Source organism: Balaenoptera musculus, chromosome 20 (genome assembly GCF_009873245.2).
Source record: "Balaenoptera musculus isolate JJ_BM4_2016_0621 chromosome 20, mBalMus1.pri.v3, whole genome shotgun sequence".
Taxonomy (NCBI): Eukaryota; Metazoa; Chordata; class Mammalia; order Artiodactyla; family Balaenopteridae; genus Balaenoptera; species Balaenoptera musculus.
This window is the reverse complement of record NC_045804.1, coordinates 13027155-13049239: the sequence shown is the minus strand read 5'-3', so window position 1 is coordinate 13049239 and position 22085 is coordinate 13027155. Positions and strand designations below refer to the sequence as shown.

At 49.5% G+C, this 22085-nt stretch overlaps 1 protein-coding gene across 1 annotated transcript; it reads right to left on the bottom strand.

Annotated features, from left to right (window-relative positions):
- Nucleotides 1–2338: 2338 nt before the first annotated feature.
- On the bottom strand, nt 2339–10018 carry LOC118887074 (fructosamine 3 kinase related protein). The gene is made up of 6 exons (XM_036837623.1): nt 9828–10018; nt 5962–6113; nt 5507–5598; nt 4453–4535; nt 3673–3795; nt 2339–3444 (listed from the first exon to the last, which is right to left on the bottom strand). Exons 1-6 carry the CDS (start codon nt 9966–9968, stop codon nt 3106–3108), a joined length of 930 nt encoding a protein of 309 aa, XP_036693518.1. The 5' UTR covers nt 9969–10018; the 3' UTR covers nt 2339–3105.
- Nucleotides 10019–22085: the final 12067 nt, after the last annotated feature.

The window sequence follows — 22085 nt, the reverse complement described above, 5'->3', positions numbered from 1 at the left end:
TTAGGAATGGATTCAAAACTCACGTAACTCACTTAAGACTCGCCTCTTGTACTGGTCCCCCAGCCCCTAGTACAGCATGGTTTCCATTATACCAGAGGTGGAAGGTCTCCAGGCTTCTAAGACCATCCACTAGGATGGGTTCCTGACCCCTCCACTAGGATGTCATAGACACACAGTCCTGTGTGATGCAGGGTAAAGGTTTGCTAGATTCATGTCTGTTTGGAGCAAACTGGCACCTTCTTCCAGGGGTTGGGTGCACTGCTCTCTGAAGCAAACTGAACTTTGCAAAATGTGCATTTTCCTCCCTGATTTTGGCTGTAATTTCCCAGATTCCCTCTGAATCCCAAACAGAATCCAGCCCATAACATCATCCCATAACAGAGTCCCAACAGTTTACAAGTGTCTTTCTGACACTGCCCTGCAGACGTGAAGCTCAAGACAGCACAGTGGTGGCCTGTGGCCTCCACGGCTGCTGAACCACCCGAGTGGGACTTTGCACAGCAAGACGGAACCCTGTCAGAATCCCGGCTTTTTTTTTTTTTACAGTCAGGGCACCCACCTCAGTCAGACCCTCTTCCACGAGAGTTCCCTCTTTGTCGTCTCAGCTGGTGTTCTGAGCCACAAACCTACAATGAGCCTGAGAGCGATCTCAAAACCCAAGCCCTGAAGATACACACTTCACTCCCAAGATAGCCTTCCAGGCCTTGCCTCAGTCTGTTCTGGACGCCACCAATTATACGATTTCCTGGTGTTTCGGAAGCAGCAAGTTAGATCTGAAGGAGGGGAATGTGAGAGGACATGGGGACAACATTCCCCAATCCATTTGTGCCAGCTTATCCTCAGATGCACAGAGGGGCCTTCAGGGAACAGAACACTCCACAAGCAGCAACTCTTGGGGGTCCAGTGGCCTTTGGGCCTGAGGTTTATACAATTTTGGCAACCCTTTATATAGGAATATATATACTTATGAATACAAAATTATATACAAAAGTAGATATTTTAGAATAAGCAATCGCAGCAAACTGCAGTTTAAAAAGCTGACAGAGGGGACTTCCCTGGCGTCCAGTGGTTAAGACTCTGCGCTTCCACTGCAGGGGGCATGGGTTTGATCCCTGGTCAGGGAACTAAGATCCTGCATGCTGCGCGGCACAGCCAAAAAAAAAAAAAGCTGATACTGTGCCATCACAAAAGCAGGGAAACATCATAAAATTGTCGCTTGCGTGCCTGCCATACCTCTGAGGTACTCCCCGATATCTCTGCCTTGACTGCACTCGCTGGCGGCCTAAGATGCGGCACTCCAGGAAAGCTCCAGCCTTGGCTCTAGTCCCTGGTAATGCTGGGCTGACATGGCGGGGGGCCACCATGGGGCAGAAGCAGCCGCTCCCTGCACCTGGCACAGCCCCCAGGCATAGGCTCCCCCATCCACCTGGTGGGATTCCTCAGCCCAGGGCCGGGGCCCCAGGAGGGGAAGGGGGGACCAGGGATGCCTGCTGAGAGGTTTGTGGGGGACAGGTTTCTCCCCAACATGCCTCCTGGCCCAGGCTGGGCCTGATCCAGGCACCGGATTTCGCTTGGAAGTTTCACGGCAGGTGTCCTGCTGGGGCAACCTCAGCCCCCGAGCACAGTGAGAAATTTCCTCCAACTGAAATACGTCCTTCCTGTGTCATCTTCCGTCCATCAGACGCACTTTGTGCATGGAAAAATTTTATTTATTTTTTATGCCACTGCTGCCACTGCAATGAAGAAACATCAATAACTGAGAGTTAAAAAAGGGTAATAATTAAAGTGATAAAAAAAAAAAAAAGTCACAGTCCTCTCTCCCGTCCCACAAAAAATAAACTCTGAAGGCATCAGTTCTGCTTCTGAATTCCACGGAGGGGCCCTGACCTGTAAACAGAAACAAAAAGAAGACGAGAGGCAAACATGTACACAGCCTATCGGACCCACCTCATGAGACACTGTCCTCTCTAACACCCGCATCCTCCAAGCCCTGAGCCAGAGCTAGTAGGGGCCACCAACTGGCTTCCTCCGTGAAATGCAATTTGATAGCTATCTTCAACCTTCCTTTACTGTTAACCAAATCTCACAGGGTGAGAAGAACAGCAGTTAAACTGGACCTGAGTCGTTTAGCAACAAGTCCTCAGGCCACACCTGCACCTGTCCTTATCTGGAAGCTCTGAGCTATTCTCTTACTGATCAAAGCCAAGAAAAAATGTGTTCTTTTAAGCAACAACAGTTGTACCTATTTATTTTCAGAATATATTACAAAGGTTTCCTGGCAAACAGCTCCAATAAATATTGAATTATGATTTAAACAAGGGAAATCAACACTCTCACGTATCACTGAAACCACTGAAAGTTTATTCAAATTTTTACATAAAGGGATTTGTTAGCATCAATGCCATTCATGAACATTTCTCACCACTGCAAGACTGAAGGAGGGAAACCACTGGTTTAGCGCTGGTTTCTACGATGCAAATGACATCGGCAGTTGACGGGCTGCTAACAGAAGCAGTCCCTGGCTCCTAAATCGACCAGGGACACTGAGGCGAGCAGTTTGGTCACTCCCAGAATGCGTCCAGACCTGCTCCGCCTGCGGCAGGTCCAGTGGCGGTACAGAAAGGAAAGGGAATGTGCTGGGTTTGGGACTGATCATCAGGAGGTGCTCCTAGGACGATGCCTTCACGTCGAGACCCAAGTCTGACCCACCAAGAAGCATTACCCCGGACAGCAGTCATCGCTGGAGAGGAGCCGGGGAGCCGGTGGGAAGGTGCCCTCGGTGGCAGCACCTGGCACTCTGGCTTCCTCCCTTCTGTACCTTCGGGGCAGCTGCGGGTCGGACACAGCCCGCCCTCCATTGGTCCCTTGGTTCACATCCAATTTCTAGTGCAGTTTTATCCAGCTGTGAAGTCTAACTTTAGGGTGATAAAACCTTTATTCTGAGATGTCACGTACTTTATGAGGCTTGGAAAGTTGGTCTGAAGCTACTCCAGGGTGTGAAGAAATGGGAAGAATCCCTGAAGAAGAGGCTGAGGAGGAACCAGAGGCTGGCCACAGGCGTCAGGTTAGGATCTGGTAACCCGAACTCAGGCCTCCCTCCAGAGCTCATTTGATGAGATTCCTCATGATGCTGAGGGAGGACCCTCTGTACCCTGATCCAAAGTGATTCCAGTGGTTCAAGTAGTGGAAGAGCTGATACAGCTTAAGGCGCTTCTCGAAGCCTGGGGCCTTGGGGACTTTGCTGTGGTAGGCGGAGTAAAAGGAGCCACTGAAGCCCCCGAACATGCCGGCTATCGCCAGCTCATACTCCGAGTGGCCATAGAAGGAAGCTGGGTCAAAAATGATGGGCCCAGAGGAATCCTCCGCCACGTTTCCTCCCCAGAGGTCTCCGTGGAGCAGGGCTGGGACGATGTCCAGATCATGGAACAGGTCAGGGATTTTTAACTGTGGGGGAAATACAGCCTTAGCAAAGTGACCGATGCACACAGGAGGGACACAGAGGCTTTTCTGAGTGTGGCTCCCAGTGCCCAAGCACGGCCTGGTCAGTGTACAGGTGCACAGACATGCCCACCTCCCGTCCAGGCCCAGGCCCAGGTGGCCGCACCAGCTGCAGCGCCTTCCCATCAGGCCTGCAGGGCATGATGGGCACAGGCTGGGAGGGGCGACACTCACCTGCAGAGCAGCCCAGAGCTCACGGGCCTCCCTGTCCCCAGACTCCTGTTCCAGCAGGTCCATCTGAGGCTGAATGCGCTGCCGGGCATAGAATGTGACCCAGTCCCTCTGCCAGTCGTTCACCTGTGTGGTTGACAGCAGAGCTCAGAGGAAAGCGCCAGAGCAAAGGTGGAGCAGGCTGGTCCCCAGAGGCGCCACTGCAGGGACCAGTGTAAAGGGGTGGAGCTGACCAGGCAGCCTGGGGTCTGGAGGACATGCTGGGACCGGCAGGTTCCCGGACAACCTCCCACAACATCTCAAGATCTGAACAGTGTGGACTGTGCCCCGTGGGATACTCAGTGCTCCCCTCCCAAGCAGCTACCTGCCTTTCCTCAGAGGGCGAGGCCGCCGTCTTACCCACTCAACCCAAGTATGGCTCCCCAGGCTGAAATCCCCAGGGCAGCCAACCACAAAATCATAAAACTCAAAAGTTACAATCCCTTTTCATTAAGCTACCTTTGAGAGTTTCCTACTTAAAATAAAACGCAGTTTAACTTTCTAATTTTCACCCACCTTGAAATCCAGCATCCTAACTTGCTGGTCCTTCTCTGCTCCTCTGAGCTTACCTAGCATGTGAGGTGGATAGTCCTCATATCGACTGCTTAAAATTAGCAAAGAAAAAAAAGGAGCAAAGACCTTTTACCAAATTTCGCCAAAAAAGAGAGAGGGTGTGCTTTCCGCAGCTGTTTCTGAACAGCTGGCCTGACTGGGAAATGAAGGCAAAATGGTGGTGTCACTCACCTGGGGGAGGTACCCGCAGCACGTCACCACGTCAAAGCCAAACTGGTCCACAAAGGGCCGCTCCACTTGCCCACCTCCTTTCCCTTGCAAGCAAAATGAAACGAGAGAGATGACAGTCCCCTCGCTCCCTCGGGGCCAGCTCTGGGAGCTCAGAGCAGCTCTGAGGCCTGACCTCAGCGTGCCCTTCTCCACCTCGTGTCCTCATCCAAACAAGGGCCCTGGGCTCCGGGACCCAGGAACAGAGCCTGTCTCATCAGAGTCAACAAGCCAGGACACCCACTCCTTCCCAGGAGGGGCACCAGAGGATGCTCAGAGGAGCGACCACACTGTCTCCAAAAGAGGAGGGAAAATCCACCCCATAATCCATCAGGAAAGGACAGCCTTCAGTGGCCAGTTTAGCATTTGCCACTTATGGAAGATAAACTGCTGTACTTGTAAATGATCTCATCCTCTGCAGCTCCCTACACTCAAAGTAAATCCAGAAGGACTGAACTACATGTAGGTGGAAGGGACGAGGCCGTCTGTCTGTCTAACACAGTAGGTTCTTGGTCGTCTGTCCCTGGTGTGTCTGCTACTCTGCCTAGCAGAGTAACCATATGGGCTACACATGGATTATCAAACGTCAAAGGATGAAAATCCTGGAAGACACCCTCAGTGCTACCACCACAGTAAGCCCTAAAAAGGTCAGACGTGAGGGCTATCATTCTGAGTCTCATGTGTGATTGTTCCTAGAAGAAAAGGCACCGTAAGGTAAGCCAGAGAAACTTTGATAGGCTTTCTTCTGGGGAGTGAGAGGTCAAAGGAACCATAATATGATAGGATTTCGAGTTCAGGAAATATTTCCTGTCTTTCAAATGCATTTTCGAGACAATACACTAATTGTATTCACTGTGTTCACTGCACCCCAAACATGCAGCCTTGGGGTTTACATTCCTTTCCTGTGGCAGCAACACAGGTCTGACTGTACACAGTGGCAGCACAACTCCACCCACGCACCCATACCGGCCAGGTGTCTTCCTCTGGGGGGGGGGGTCCCTCGGGCCCACAGCCATACCCACTGTGCCAGCCTCCTTCTGGAGAGTCTCTCCAAGCCTCTTGTTGTCTAGGTGTAGATCTGCCAGCTGGGTTCCAAGCTTTGCAGCATGACTGTAAAAACAAAAGACAGCCACTAAACTCATGGTACAAATGGGGACCCACCTCCATTTGAAAGGTCTCAGGCCACACAAAGTAGGTGAGACAGTGAGGCTAAGAGTCTGTTCTGGTGAAGCAAGCGGGAGATGGAGGGCCTCATCTGAGTCTGCAGCCAGGTCCTCTGTCAGCATCTCACCCTTAAATTCCTCTCCTGTTTGCTTTTGGCCCACAGAGTACATGCTGCTCATTCTGCAGAACTCAGGACGTGCGGGGTCATGGGTTCCTTCTATCACATCCCGCAAACTTACACCCCAAATGCAAGCTTCCCACTCAGAGAAAGAAGAAAGGCACCCAGAGGTGAAGGTGAAGCAAACGAACCTGCTCAGATACCGCATGTCCAAATGCTCCATCACCAGCATGCTGCCACCTCCAGGGGCATCGAGGACCTTGATGGGTTTGGGCACCTTCACTGTGCCTGTCTTTAGGATGGCAGTTAAACTTGCCATCTCACCTTCAAACATCCTTTTGGCCTGTCAGAGAAATAACCAGGGAGGGGAGAAGGAGGAAGAGCAAGGCTCTGTGTAGACATGTTTTCTCGAGCACCACAACCAAGGCTGACTGCAGACTCAATAGAACAGACAGCTTTTCCACTTTTCAGTAGAGCAGATTACACGTTCTGAAGCTGCACAGGAATTAGAGGGATTGTACTTTCTAGTTTTGTATATTTTTATTGTCATTGATCCCAGTCTCTCCAAAGAGAGAAACGTATGCCTGGTGCAGAGCTGGACTGTGTACACAGTACCTCAACCACAGTCCTGTCCCAGGGGGCCCTCAGGCACAGGCGGCCCCCATCTGCGTGTGCCAGGAAGCTGGCGTAACTTCTCACCTGAATGGACCACCAAGTCCTATGGCATCTCCTACCCGGCACTGGAAACCACCTCATCTCCACCACCTTTCCCATTTCCAGTCCAAAAGTCCTTGTTCCTGCTTTTGGAAGGCAAATCCCACCCTGGAACACACCCCAAGCTGTCACCCCACTTCCGTCATGACAGCCCCACAGGGCCTGGCCCTGCCCACATCCCCCCCTCATCTGGGCCCCGACCTGGGCTCCACCTCCACACTTACAGGCGGGCACACATACCCCTTGCGCTCCTGGATTACAGTCTTCTCTAAGTTCCCCACAGACATGTGGGGAACATGACAGCCCCACAGTTCCCCTGGCCTCCTCCAGCCTGGAGACTTCCACACGCCATGTCACCTCTGCTTGGAACACCCCTCCCCCTTCTTTTGCCAAGTCAGCCCCCTCCCCTTCAGATTTCAACTTAATACCAGTTTTGATTTCTCAGAGAAATCTTCCCTAACTTACCAGGCTAAGTAATTCCTCCCCTTTAAAGTATCTTTTTTTTTAAAGTAAAATTTCTACAGACGCATATGAAGAAAACTGCACAACTCAGAAGCATCCATCTCTACCTTTCCCAAAGTCAGCACATCCACGTGACGGCCACCCGGCATTCCTCTCCTCCCCGCCGCTGCCACCCCACCCCCACATCTGTCTGTCTGCTTTGTCATCTCTACAGAGGCAGATGGTCAGGCCTCTTCATTCCACACTGCATTTGTTACGCTGGTGCATCAACAGTCAGAGTTTATTCTCTCTGCTGTGTAGAGCTTGCTGTGCGAATGTTCTAAAACGTGTTTGTCCAGTCTATGATGAAGGACACTGGGCTTCCAGTTTGGGGTCACTACGAACAGTGCTGCCATGGACATTCTTCTATCTCTACTTCGCATAGTTACTAACTCTGTGACCTTGGTTTCCTCATGTGTAAAATGGGGTTAGTAACAGTACCAATTTCATAGGCTTGCTGCCATAATTAACTGAGTTAGCAGCTAACAGTTTCACAGTCCATTCTAAACACTTTACAAACATTATTATTATACTACTTTGGAGAGCTAAAGTTCCTGAGGAGGAAAATAAGAACTGTGTCTTAAGGAGAATTTTCAGAGCATTCTCTGAAGACGAAGGAACACAGCTGGGCCCTGGCTATACTTTGTACTACAGCACTGGTTGTGCAGCATAAAGTAAAGGATAAATTTTTTTTTTTTTTTTTTGGCCACGCCACACTGCATGTGGAACTTCCCTACCCAGAGACTGAACCCATGCCCCCTGCATTGGAAGTGCGGAGTCTTAACTAATGGACCACCAGGGAGGTCCAAATTTTTTTAATTAAAAAAAAAAAAATGTAGGGAGAGGTGAAGAAGGATCTGTGAACCCAGCTAGAGGCAAGGCTCCCTCACAGAAATGTCCACTACCATGTGGTCCTAAGTGTCTAACCCTAAGAACACTGCTCCTCCAGAATGGGACAAGGGCAAAGTAAGCATTAGCTGGGGTGCAGGGCTACAAAAGATCCAGAACTTAAGGGAGGAGCATGAGAGAAAGCCAATTACTCAAGCATGCAAAAGACAGATAAGCATAATCAAGAGAAAAAACTTAGACCAGGTCATTCCAGCAGAGAGTGAGAAGGAAAACAAAAGAGCAGCTATGTGGTCTTCTCTTAGAAGTGTGGAAGAAGACATTTTCACCTCCTAAAAGGTAAAGCATAAAAACAGTCCTATTTTCCAATCAATCAGCAAAAGTTTCCGCTATGGGCAGTATATCTGCATAACTCACACAGTATATTCCCAAGGAAACTAGAAAGAGACATGTTTGAAACTATCTACCAAAGGATTAGAAGGAACTTATGTGAAGATTAGCAAAAAGAAAATGGACTCTGATGACAATAAAAAGCAAGAACCAGAATACCAGTAGCAGAACAATGTTTAAAGAGCACTACTGAGAGATTCCATTTTAATCATCAGAAAGTATTTGCTTCCCTGTAATCTACACCAAGTTCTGAATTATTACAAACACTAATGAAAGTGTAAATACAGCTGTGAAAAGGATGGAGCCACATAAGAGAAAAAGAACCCAGAGAAGGCCTGTGGTGGAAAGTAAGGAAGGACACCTCCACTACATTAGTACTGACTGGGGGAAACCAGTGTAAAAGAGCAACTTCAAGGATCATTAGTTGTCAAATTCCTATAGAAGGGATGTACAGGATGACATGCAGACAACCTCTGTAGAACAGAGTTGAAGGTTGGTCTTGAGAGAACAGCATCGTTTCAGAAAGAGATCATCCCACACCACTGAAAATGGGATATTCTGCAGTAGGACTTCCAAAGAGAGGATAAAAGTGCTGAGGGTGTGTAACACGTAGGACTTGGTACTGGGGTCAGCACCTTCAGCCCTATTTGAAACAAGGCATTGTCCAGACCTGCTCCTTGCCTACTGGAGCCATCCAGGGCCTCCCAGCTAACACTACAAGCATGACCCACCCAAAGTGCGCAAAGAAGTGACATCAACACGCCGGGATAAGTCAACTTCAGCCGGGAGGTTCACCTATTTTATATGGGAACCCTTCAGAAAACGTTCAGATACAAACAGAATGGAGAGACGGCCGCAAGGGACTGAATGTTTGTGTCCCCCGAAAATTCAGAGGTTGCAACCTAACCCCCAAGGCGACGGTGTTAGGAGGCGGGGCCTTGGGAAGTGACCAGGCCAAAGGAGTGGAACCCTCATGAGGGGATTAGAGCCCCTATAAGAGACCCCAGAGAGCTCTCCTGCCCCTTCTGCCACGTAAGGACACAGTCAGAAGTGGCCTCCACACCAGGGAAGGAAGCCTCACCACCATCTTGGACGTCCGGCCTCCAGACCCAGAAATATACATGTTCGTGTTTAAAGCCGCCCAGTGTTTACAGCAACCCGGCGGACCAAGGCTACATTACTTTCAGTATTCAGAAAGGGTTTTGATCTCTGCAAGCTCAAATAAACCCCGGGACAAGGGACTTCTACTACCTGTCCTTGCTCAAAACTCGCCAAACAATCTATTTTCTCACGGCAGCGGCCACCTGGGCCGCGTTAAAACCACCCACAGCGTCCACGCGGCGGTGGGGCACGCGCCCGACGGGCCTGGACCCGCGCCGACCTCCCTGAGGTTCGAGAGGCCGCAGGGCTGAACCGCGGACCCCCCCAAAACGCCAGGCCAGCCTGACAAAAAGACGGGTGACCGAGCGCCTCCGCGGCCCGCAGACCCGGGCTCGGACGGCCCCGCCCGCGGACCCGGACCGGCTCCCGACGCCGAGCCCGGACACGGACCCAGGACCACAGTCCCCCGCCCCCGCCCCCTTCCCCCGCCCGCGGCAGCCCTGACCTCCGCCTTGGGGTTCACTTTCACAAACACTCGTCCTCTGTCCGTGTCGTAGCTCCGGCCCTGGCTAATGCACCCACCCCCCGAGTGACCCGTGGCCTTGACGGAGCCGCAGCCCAAGTCCCGCTTCAGCAGCTCCTCCATGTCGCCCGCGCCCGGGCCGCGTACCCGCCTCAGACCGTACGCAGACGCCGCGACGCCGCGGGGACGCGTGGGGATTGGGTGAGGGGCGGGAGGGCGGGACCGGGCCGTGGGAGCGCGGGAGGGATTGGGGGAGGGAAAAGAAGGGGCGGGACCTGGCCGCGGGAGCGCGCGGGGATGGGGGAGGGGAGGGTCGACGGGAGGTGGGGTTGGGTCTGAGTTGTGCTCCCAACGGCCTCGAGACCCTGGTGGCTCTCCTCGCCACGGGATCGCTCTGGCCTTTCCCCTGACCTTACCTGTGACCTGCCGTTAACCTTGTATGGCCCGTCCTGGTCTGGGGCACACCCCCTGCTCCAGCCCCTCGTCCACGGCTCCAGAGCGTCACCCCTCACAGGGGCTTTCCCGACCTGGAGGCTCCTGCAACACCCTCCGGGGTGCTATCTTTTCTGTTTGTTTGTTTGCACTTGTTTATCCAATTAGCATCAATCTCCCCAACTAGACTTTAGTGCTTTGAAGGTAGAATAAAGTCTGCTTTGCTCTGTATACTGAAAAAAAATGTCCAACCTAAAAGTTGAGAGTTATGTTTTATTGGGGGCATTACTGAGGACTTAAGCTGGTGAGATAGCCTCTCAGATGGCTCTGAGGGACTGTTCAGAAGAGGAAAGGGAAGAGCAAGAATGTACAGGAGTTTTTTTCAAAAACAAACAAACAAAAAAACCAGGTAGTCAAACATCAAAAGATTACTGCTAATTAAAAAAAAACAGACATCTCAAGTAAGTGAATTTAGTGCTTTTCTGTGTATGAGAAAATGCGACAGTCTGGGCTTAGTGAAATCATTCCTTTGATACTCACCCTAACTAGGGCGTGTCCTGTGTTCTCCATTCTGAATTCCTCAGGGTGCACAGTCGGGGATAGCTGCAGTGGCTGAGGGCTTGATAGCCTCAACGTCTTTTGTTTACTAATATGGCAGGCAGCATTCTTTGTCCACGGCTCCCAGCGTTAGTCAGCATTCTCCAGAGAAATCGAACCAACAGGGTGTGTGTATATAGAGTGAGATTTATTTTAGGGAAATGGCTGTGGAAACTAATAAAGGGAAACCTGTTTTAAATGGAGTGGGAAGGGCTTCCCTGGTGGCGCAGTGGTTGAGAATCTGCCTGCTAATGCAGGGGACACGGGTTCGAGCCCTGGTCTGGGAAGATCCCACATGCCACGGAGCGGCTGGGCCCGTGAGCCACAACTACTGAGCCTGCGCGTCTGGAGCCTGTGCCCCGCAACGGGAGGGGCCGCGATAGTGAAAGGCCCGCGCACCGCGATGAAGAGCGGTCCCCGCACCGCGATGAAGAGTGGCCCCCACTTGCCTCAACTAGAGAAAGCCCTCGCACGAACCGAAGACCCAACACAGCCAAAAATAAAATAAAATAAATAAATAAAGTAGCTATAAAAAAGAAAAGTGCTTTAAAAAAAAAAAAAAAAAAAAAAAAAAAAAAAATGGAGTGGGAAGGCCAAAAGGGAGAGCTCTCACCCTGTCCACCCAGACACAGCCTGAAGGTAAAGACGTGTCACCAAGTGCCTCTGCCCTGTGGCCACTCAGGGTCAATAACAGGAAAAACTGTTGATTACAGATCCCAACAGGAAGAATCATCAACAGGAAAGAATCCTCAATTACAGGCCTCACCAAGAAAGGTGTTCTTTGTATCTCCCACAAGAAATCAATTACCCAAGCTACGCAGCCAATGAAAACCAGTCATCACTTTCAACTCTCGCTTTCCTCCAATGGACTTTAGTTCAAAACAACCCCTCCAGGGATTTCCCTGGTGGTCCAGTGGTTAAGACTCCAGCTCCTGCAATGCAGGGGGCCAGGGATTGATCCCTGGTATGGGAACTGAGAGCCCGCACACTGCAGCTAGAGAAGCCAGTGCGCGGCAACAAAGACCCAGCACAGCCAAAATAAATTTTTTAAAAAAAGAAAACACAAAACAACTCCTCCAGCTTCTTCCTTCTAAGGTTCTTTTCCTTTCTTTGTTGGATTTGTCTGTGGCTTTTGCGGTAGCCAGCTTGTCCTGAATTGCAATTCTTTGCTGTTCCTGAATAAACCCATTTTGCTGGTAAAACTACAGGGTGTTTTATTTTTCAGGTTAACAGGGCTCACACAGTCGTGGAGGGGCAAGACCAAAATCTGCAGGGTAGGCCAGCAGCAGGAAGCCCAGGGCAGAGTTCTGTTGGCAGAATTCCCTCTCCCTCAGGGGAGGTAAGTGTTTGTTCTCTGCAGGCCTTCAGCTGAGTGGATGAGGTCCACCCACCAGTCTACTGATTTAAATGTTAATCTCATCTAGAAAACACCCTCACAGAAACATCCAGAATAATGTTTGACACCGTATATCTGGGCACCATGCCCCAGCCAAACTGACACGTAAAACTGACCATCACATTCCCCATTGTTTCTCAATGCTTACTTAGCATGATGCACAATGCCAGTCATGTCATGGACATTCACTAAGAATGTGCTAAAACAATGAAAGAATGAATAATTGAGGCTTTGAAGGTTGAAGATTTAAGGAATAAGAGCAGATCGTTTGCGGATAGTTTGGACCAAACTTCCTGCTGAAAATAACTAGAAATGCTGATTAAAACAGTTTAAGTACATGTAAAAAGCATTGGAGAGCTGACAACATCGCAAGGAACATTAGCCCCAAATCTCTCCTCACGCACACACCGGGGAAAGGTGGCTGCCTGCAAACCCTCAGGAGAGCTCTACTCTGAACCAATGCTGCTGGCACCCTGACCTCCAGCCTCTAGATCTATGAGAAAATACATTTCTGTTGTTTAAGCACCCAGTCTGTGGAATTTTGTTTTGGCAGCCCAAGTGGACCAACACACCAGGCATACTAGGGAGCAAGGTGCCATGAGGTCAACACAACAGACAGTGGATAAACTCAGGTGCTGGCATTTTCAGGCCCACTTAATGGCATATAACTGTGCCTACTATGACCAAGGAAATAAGAGCCAAGCTTGAAAATATCTACAGGGAAGAAGAAACTAAAAAAAGTGACTAAGCAGATTCTATAAAGAACCTGAGGGAATAAAATTTATGTTTTAAGACAGGACAAGAAAAAAAAATTTTTTTTTGACGTGGACTATTTTTAAATTCTTTATTGAATTTGTTACAATATTGCTTCTTTTTTTTTTCTTTTTTTTTTACTTTTTTAAAAAATTTATTTATTTTTGGCTGTGTCAGGTCTTAGTTGAGGCATGTGGGATCTTTCCTTGCGGCGCCAGCCTCTCTCTAGTTGTGGCACGCAGGCTCCAGAGCGCGTGGGCTCAGTAGTTGCTGCGCGTGGGCTTAGTTGCCCTGTGGCATGTGGGATCTTAGTTCTCCGACGAAGGATGGAACCCGCATCCCCTGCATTGGAAGGTGGATGGATGACCGGGGAAGTCCCTGCTTCTGTCTTCTATGTTTTGGTTTTTTGGCCACGAAGCATGTGGGATTTTAGCTCCCTTACAAGAGAGCGAACCCACACCCTCTGCATTGGAAGGTGAAGTCTTAACCACTGGACGGCCAGGGAAGTCCCAGGACAAGAAAATTTAAGCATAACATACTTCCTGCCCATACTGGGCCTTCCGTAATGTGCATCTGCATTACACATTAACCAGACCTTCTCAAAGGTGGGAATGCCTGCTTGACCATAAATATCAATTTTTTTCTACTTCTGACGCCAGCAATGTAACTCCTTAGAAGATTAATTTTTCCTTCCTAATTCTGTAAGGGATCATAGTGACCTACTGCTTGCCTGTACATGCAGATCTGGACTATATATCTTTGGTAATGTTTATGTAAAATTTCAGTGTGCCATTTTGATGTACGATCCTTTGTCTCAAAAATGTATCTGACTGTGCCTTCAACTTCTAACAGGTGGAACAGTCCTCAGAGATTTCTGAAAGACTGTCTCCCGGATTATAATCCTCAGGTTGGCTCGATTAGAATTCTCTATTTCCTCTTTAAATTGGCTATTGATTAATTTTTTTGTTGACAAACCAAAAAGAGCTTTTAGAAATTAAAAATATAATATTTAAAATTTTAAAGCCTAGGGACTTCCCTGGTGGTCCAGTGGCTAAGACTCCACGCTCCCAATGCAGGGGGCCCGGGTTTGCTCCCTGGTCGGGGAGCTAGAACCTGCATGCTGCAACTAAGAGTTCACATGCTGCAACTAAAGACCCTGAATGCCACAACTGAAGATCCCACATGCAGCAACAAAGCTCCCGCATGCAGCAGCTAAGATGCGGTGCAGCCAAATAAATAAATAAATAATTTAAAAATAATAAAATAAAATTTTAAAGCCTAATGAACAGGTTCAACAGATTAGACACAGGAAAGAATTAGTTAACTGGAGGATGTCAGAGAATTGATGCAAAATGTGGTACAAACAGACTAAAGGGAAATTACAGGTGAGACTAAGAAATATGGAAAATAGTAGTTCTAGTAGACATTTCACTGGAGTTCCCGAAAAGGGGAAGGGCAGAGGCCACAATTAAAGAGAAAATGGCTGAGAATTTTCTAGCACTGATGAAATACACCAACCCTCAGATCCAAGGTCCCCCCAACATCCCAAGCTGGATAAATTAAAAGAAGTTCACATCTGGACTAATAACAATGAAACTGCAGAATACCAAAGAAACAGGAAATTTCTTAAAAAGTCAGATTACTTTGAAAAGACTGATATCTGGGGGCTTCCCTGATGGTGCAGTGGTTAAGAATCCGCCTGCCAATGCAGGGGACACGAGTTTGAGCCCTGGTCCAGGAAGATCCCACATGCCGCAGAGCAACTAAGCCCGTGCGCCACAACTACTGAGCCTGCACTCTGGAGCCCTCGAGCCACAACTACTGAGCCCACGTGCTACAACTACTGAAGCCCGCGCGCCTAGAGCCTGTGCTCCGCAACAAAGACAAGCCACCGCAATGAGAAGCCCGCGCACCGCAACAAAGAGTATCCCCTGCTCGCCGCAACTAGAGAAAGCCCATGCACAGCAATGAAGACCCAATGCAGCCAAAAATAAATAAATAAATTTAAAAAAAAATAAAAATAATGGGAACTATATTCAATATCTTATAATAACCTATAATGGAAAATAATCTGAAAAAGAATATATATATATATATATATATATATATCTCACTGAATAACTTTGCTGTACACCAGAAACTAACACAACATTGTAAATCAACTATACTTCAAAAAAAATTATCTTTGTACTTTAAAGGGGTAAATTGTTCTAATGTCTTTTTGTTGCTCCAGAGAAGGGTAAAAGTAATGGTTATTTTCAGTCTTTGATAAATTGAACATGCATATTGTAATTTCTAGGGTATTCACTAAAAAAAGAGAGTTCTTAACTTTCCTATCAGTAGAAGAAAAAATCAACTAATTCCACAGAGCGCTGGTGTCTCTTCTCCTTCGTATAAGGACTCCAGTCCTATTGGATCAGGGCCCCATCCTATGACCTCATTTAACCTTAATTGACTAGCTAAAGGCCCTATCTCCAAATACAGTCACATTTTTGATTAGGGCTTCAACATATAGATGGGGGAGTAGTGGAGGGCACACAATTCAATCCATACCACCAAGGTCTTTCACAAAAGTCAGGATGATGGTTGGAACAGATGTTGTTGGTACCCCACCCATGTGCCTTCAGCATTCACTGATCCCCAGCCGGCCAGCCCAGGGATTCCAGAGTCCCAGCTCTCTGGGACTCTGGGAGAGTTTTCTCTGCCCCTGATGCTGGCCCAGTGCAGCATCCCCAGGAGCAGCTATCTCTGAGGCTGCCCAGCTGCTGGAGTTCCCCAGAGGGATGCACTCCAGTCACCCAAACACCCTTTTCTGACCTCCTGCCTCATTTCCCCACCCCCACAAAAGCTTCCCGGTGTCACCCTCATGTAAGCTGCTTGCACTTGTACCTTGTCTGCTTCTGAGGGAGCCCAGCCCCGAGACAGCAGTTGCTGTCACACAGGAGGGAGGGTGTTGTATCAGGAAGGAAAGTGCACGGTTTCTGGCGCACCGGCCATGCTGTATTTCTTGACCTGGGGGGTGATTTACAACAAAAGTGTTCACTTTATAATTATTTATTAAGTGGTACACATGTGTGTGTTTTCTTGCAATTTTCCATATGTATATTGTATTTCACAATTTTAAAAAGCAAAAATGAGCAGATGAAAATCTACAAATGGTAGCAGATGAACTAATTAACACTTCAGAGGACAGTGAGGAGAATTTTTTAATTTTCTAAAGATCATGGGGCACCTGAATCACAACATCTGTCTAAGGTGGCATGGTAACATGCAGGGTGAAGGCCTGTTATACCCTATCTTTATCTGTGGTCTCAGCCACTTTAACTTCATGCCATGAACAGGAAAGTTTTCATCAGCACTATGCCACCAGGCTTCCCTGGTGGCGCAGTGGTTGAGAATCTGCCTGCCAATGCAGGGGACACGGGTTCGAGCCCTGGTCTGGGAAGATCCCATGTGCCGCGGAAAGACTAGGCCCGTGAGCCACAACTACTGAGCCTGCGCATCTGGAGCCTGTGCTCCGCAACAAGAGAGGCCACGATAGTGAGAGGCCCACGCACCGCGATGAAGAGTGGCCCCCGCTCACCACAACGAGAAAGCCCTCGCGCAGAAACGAAGACCCAACACAGCCAAAAATAAATAAATAATTAATTAAAAAAAAAAAAAAACTATGCCACCACTAGTTAAGGTTTTACTGAGAAATTACTTTCAAGAGTGAATTTTATCAAGCCAATTTAATTTCTGACCTCACTGAGATGGTGTATAGATTATTTTTTCAATTTTCATTTGAATGAAATTATTTTCATCACATCAATTTAACTCTGCAGTCCATTTTTTTTGTCCACATAAGATTTTGCTGACTATGCACCTACTGTTATGAATGCTGTCCTGGACCCATTATTTCTACCAAGTCTAATTTTCCTGAATCAAATATAAAGATCTAACTTTCATCATGTACTTTTTAAGCCAATGTTATTTTAAAAATCTGTGTTGATATTTGAAACAGAAATATTACTTATTAGATAAAAGGCTAATCATTTGTATGTGTTTGTTCATCCATGAGAAAATGTCCCACATTGCTCTGTGGTGGAAGATGGGATCATGGCCTTGCTAACTCAACCCTTCCATACATTTCCAGATACTCTCACCTTTGAGTCAAACATCCTGCTTTGTGGCATCCTGCCCTTGCAGTCTCTTGCTGTTCCTTTCCTCCGGCTTCTTCCTCTTCTGCAAATGGCTGTCTCCTCCCTGTGTCCTGAGGTCATCCTCCTGAGGAGGGCTCCAACCCCTCTCTCTCAGACCCTGTCTGCTCCTCTGTCTGTGGCCCACCTTGTGCTTGTGTACATGGGCACATGTGTACCCCAACTCAATTGTCGTCTCTCTATGGCAAGTCCCAGGCTCACTCCTCACAGCGCAGGCCACTGCCGTGGAGCCTGGGGCACCGGGTTTGGGGTGGCAGAAGTGGCTGGCGTGGCAGGGGTGACTACTGGCAGCATATTTCCACCTCACCTCTCCCTGCGATGCACGTGATGCACTACTGACACAGAATGAGTTCGGTGAGCTGCTGCAACATCAAAAGTTAAAACCGTGTTGGACCATAGTGTGTGGGAGCGTGAAGGGTGCCCAGTGGAGGCTCCATCAACACTCCACAGGGACTCAGCCGATGACATAACTGGGCGTTTGCTGTGTACCAGCCACCTCCCCAAACACTTGTGAAGTGCAAGGCTCGAGGAAGTCTCACAAGCAGGGAATGGGACTTCCCTGGCGGTCCAGTGGTTAGGACTAAGCGCTTTCACTGCCGACGGCCTGGGTTCAATCCCTGGTGGGGGAACTAAGATCCTGCAAGCCATGGGCCACGGCCAAAAAAAAAGGAAGAAGAAGAAGAAGCAGGGAAACTAAAGCCCAGGAGGGTGATTGCTGGCCCAAGGTCACACAGCTGGGAAATGAGTCAGGATTCTACCTCAGGAGTCTTCAACACCCTCCCACCTCAAAGTCTGCAAAACCACTCCCCAGGTGGGTCTCCGAATCAGAGACACTACTGGGGGCCAGACACCAGTAACCCTTCTGCCCCACCCACTTCCCAAGAGGGTGGTCAGTTTTCAGGGGGGCCTCAGGGGTCTGCATTAGCAGGAGCCCTCCCTGTCCTCCAGGTTGTACCTGTCCTGCGGGGTCCTGCCACCCACCTCAAGGCCCTTGAGGCCTCTGCCCACGGCGGGGCCCTCTCCTCCGAGGGCCTCCTGCTTTGCCGCTCTCAGCGCAGTCCTAACTGCAAGAGCAGAGTGGGTGAGAGCGCCCACGACTGACTCCTTCCCAGCCAGGGAATGAGCATCCCTGCTCTCCCACCCACGCAGCCCCTCCTTCACTCCCCCACTCTGGTGTCCAGCTCCCTTCCTTCAGCCCCCGTGTTCCCTTGTCTGTCTCCAGACAGAGGCCTCCATCAGGTATCCGCAGAGACCCTTACTCTGGGGCTCAGCTGCGGACCTCCCCGGGTAAGGGTGGAGGCTCTTTTCCAGGGAGTGCGGACAGATGGGAGCGTCCCCTCCTCCCAAGGCCGGGCTTACTTGCCACGGGAGAACCAGCATTGCTCCGGTTGGTGTAACTCCGTAATTATTGTAAAGGAGAACCTGGCTTACATTTCAAGAGCTTCCACCTTGGCCCCCAATATATTTCTTATCCGAAGCCTCTCTCCTTGACAACAGAGGAGGGTTCCAGGTCCTCCAAACACCAAGTTTGAGTGTAGGAGCTGGGGGCAGCTCTGGGCCAGAGAGCCAGGACTGGGAGGGGGCAGAGGGGAGCCCCAAGTGTCCCCTCCATGCCTCCACCGGGTGGGCCTGATGTGAACAGTCCTGAGAACGATGACGACGGGCTATTGTCTTGTAGGAGCCGAGAGGGGCAGTGCAGAAGCAGGAGCCTGGCCCGGAGGCGGCCGGAGAGGGACACAAGCCTCTGGAGGCCCAAGCACACCTGGGCCTGGAGGTATGGCAACGGGCGGAGGGGCGGGTCCGCTCTGGGACGGGGTGGGGCGGAAGCCTGGGCAAAACAGTGGGTGCACGGGGTATGATCAGGGAGTGGGCGGGGCAGGTCAGTGGGTGGGGCTTCGAACATGTGCGTGGGCGGAGCGAAGCTCTGACTCAAAACCTACATTAAATGGATTTTGTCTCTGTGGCTCTGGAACTTTCTGGGGGCATCCGTGAGGTTACAGTTTTACCTAAAATAGGGTTTCTTTCTACGGCGTAAGAACAACTGGCACCTTGGCTGTGAATTCTTGGTGAGTCATCATCAAATATATACCCAGTGTGAATTTGTGCTCAGCTGTTAGTTTCTATTTACTTCCTGACAGCAGGGGAGAGAAGTAAGAGTTAACTGGTGTGTGCAAATGCCTGGCTTTGGGGGAAATATGGTCAGTCCCTTTTTAGTTCCTCAGTCTATTTTTATTTCAGCATCAGAGAAAGAAACTTGAGAAATGCTTTTCCATAGTCAATGGCATAAAATGGCTTAAAAAGATTCCTTGCATATCACCCAGCGACAGCATACATTCCTTCTCTCCTCCATCTTCCATAGTAGGGGACACCCCACAATGGTCTTCTGGGCAAGAGGCCACTGCACAATGCCACACGGATGCAGCACAAACTTCATAATGAGCTCTGTGCTTCAGAAATGATACCAGTGTCTGGCAGTTCCTCAAGCACTCACGATAGTTACTATATGACCCAGCAATTCCACTACTACCTGTGTACCCAAAAGAAATGAAAACACACATCCACACAGCAACTTGTACAAAAATGTTCACAGCAGCATTATTTACAACAGCCAGAAGGTGGAAAAACCCAAATGTCCATCAGCTGAGGAATGGATGAACAATATGTGGTCCGTCGGTACAATGGAATACTATCCAGTTTTAAAGAGGCAGGAAATTCTGACACATGCTACAACATGGATGAACATTGAAGACGCCCTAGGTGAAATAATTTAGTCACAAAAGGATAAATACTGTATGATTCCATATGCGATCCCTACAGTAGTCAAATTCATAGAGGCAGAAAGTAGATTGGTGGGTGCCAGGGGCTGGGGGGAGCAGAATGGGAAGATGTTGCTTAATGAGGACAGAGTTTCTGTTTTGTTTTGTTTTTTTAATATTTTATATCTTACAAGTATGTGTTGTATTTCTTTTTTTAATTAATTAATTTACATATTTACTTTTTGGCCGCGTTGGGTCTTCGTTGCTGCGTGCGGGCTTTCTCTAGTTGTGGCGAGCGGGGGCTACTTTTCGTTGTGGTGCACGGGCTTCTCTGTGGTGGCTTCTCTTGTTGCGGAGCATGGGCTCCTAGGCCCACGGGCTTCAGTAGTTGTGGCTCGTGGGCTCTAGAGCGCAGGCTCAGTAGTCGTGGCACACGGGCTTAGTTGCTCCACGGCATGTGGGATCTTCCCGGACCAGGGCTCGAACCTGTGTCCCCTGCATTGGCAGGCAGATTCTTAACCACTGCGCCACCAGGGAAGTCCGAGAGTTTCTGTTTTACAAGATGACAAAATTCTGGAGATGGATGGTGATGATGGCTGCATAACAATGTGAATGTGCTTAATGCCACTGAACTGTACACTTAAAAATGGATAAAATGGAAAAAAAAATGGATAAAATGGTAAATTGCATGTTATGTATATTTTAGCACACTTTAAAAAGGAAAACAAAACCAAACCAGGTCTATGCTGCCACACTGACCAGCTCCAGCAATGGAAGCCACAGGCAGGACCTCTGGCCATGGAGGTCTCTCTGAGCCCTTGTTTCCTTGGTGTCAGCAGGAATGACACCCCCACTTCTCAGGGTTGCTGTGAGGTTAAAGTGGGCCAATCACAGACACCCTGAGACTCCCTCACTGTCCACCGGCCACAGGCCTGGACACTCTGGATCCTTGCTCCCAAGTCCTAATGACCTCCCAACCTGTGGCGCCTCCTCTCTGCCCCGTGCAGGCCATGGGCAGACCTTCCTCCTCTCTCTCCCGGAGTCACTGCTCAGGATCAGGGAATGCACAGCACAGTCCCACCACAAAGACAATCCGAACCCAAGGGTCAAGAGTGCCTAGGTTCAGACACCCTGCTCTAGACCCCAAGACCATTTGAGGGCCCTGGGAAAGGCCAGCTGAGGGACAGCAGGCACACACCTCCCAGTCCAGGCTGTCTGGTAGGCAGAGCTCCCCACTCTGAAACTCGTTCCTGCTCTGGATGGGCCCAGGGACCCTCACCACCATGGGCCCTGTTGTGGACGGAATGTTTGTGTTCCCCCAAATCCATATGTTGAAGCCCTAACCCCCCAGTGTGAAGGTATTTGGAGGTTAGATAAGGTATTTGGAGGTATTTGGGGTCTTTGGGAGGTAATTAGGGTTAGATAAGGTCATGAGTTTGGGGCCTCTTGATGGGATTAGTGCCCTTCCAAGACAGACACCTGAGAGTTTGCTACTCTCTCCATTGTATGAGGACACAGCCAGAAGGCAGCTGTCTACAAGCCAGGAAGAGGATTCTCACCAGGAACCAAATCAGCCGGCACCTTTATTATGGACTTCTAGTTCCTTAATGGCAAGAAATAAATTTCTGTCGTTTAAGCCCCCCAGCCTGTGGTGTTTTGTCATGGCAGCTCCGGCTGGTGAAGACATACCCTTTTGCACACAAGTGGTCCTGTTGGGGGTCTCGTGGTCCTATGGGTTTGTGCACTTGCACAAGTCATATACATTTACCCACAACTGGCTGAGAGCACCACGGCTTTCTACTCTAATAACTGTCTTGTCACCTGCTCCTTGTGCCGGGGAAGTGTCCATGGGGTGTTTGGGGGATCTGCCCTTGGGCGGGAGTTGGGTTTCCTGGAAGATGTTTATGCGGATCTCAGTCACTTCTGGGTCGAGGGAGTCACCACCAGCCCTGGACTGGCTTGGAAACATGCCCACCCCATGTTAAACCTGCCAGGGTAAAGTGAGGGTGCAGGGCCAGGCTGGCCCCTGATAGGACATGCTGGGGGCTTGACTCTGGAAGCGTGAAGGGGAAACAGGTCTGTGAGGGCTGTCACTGAGGGGGTGCAG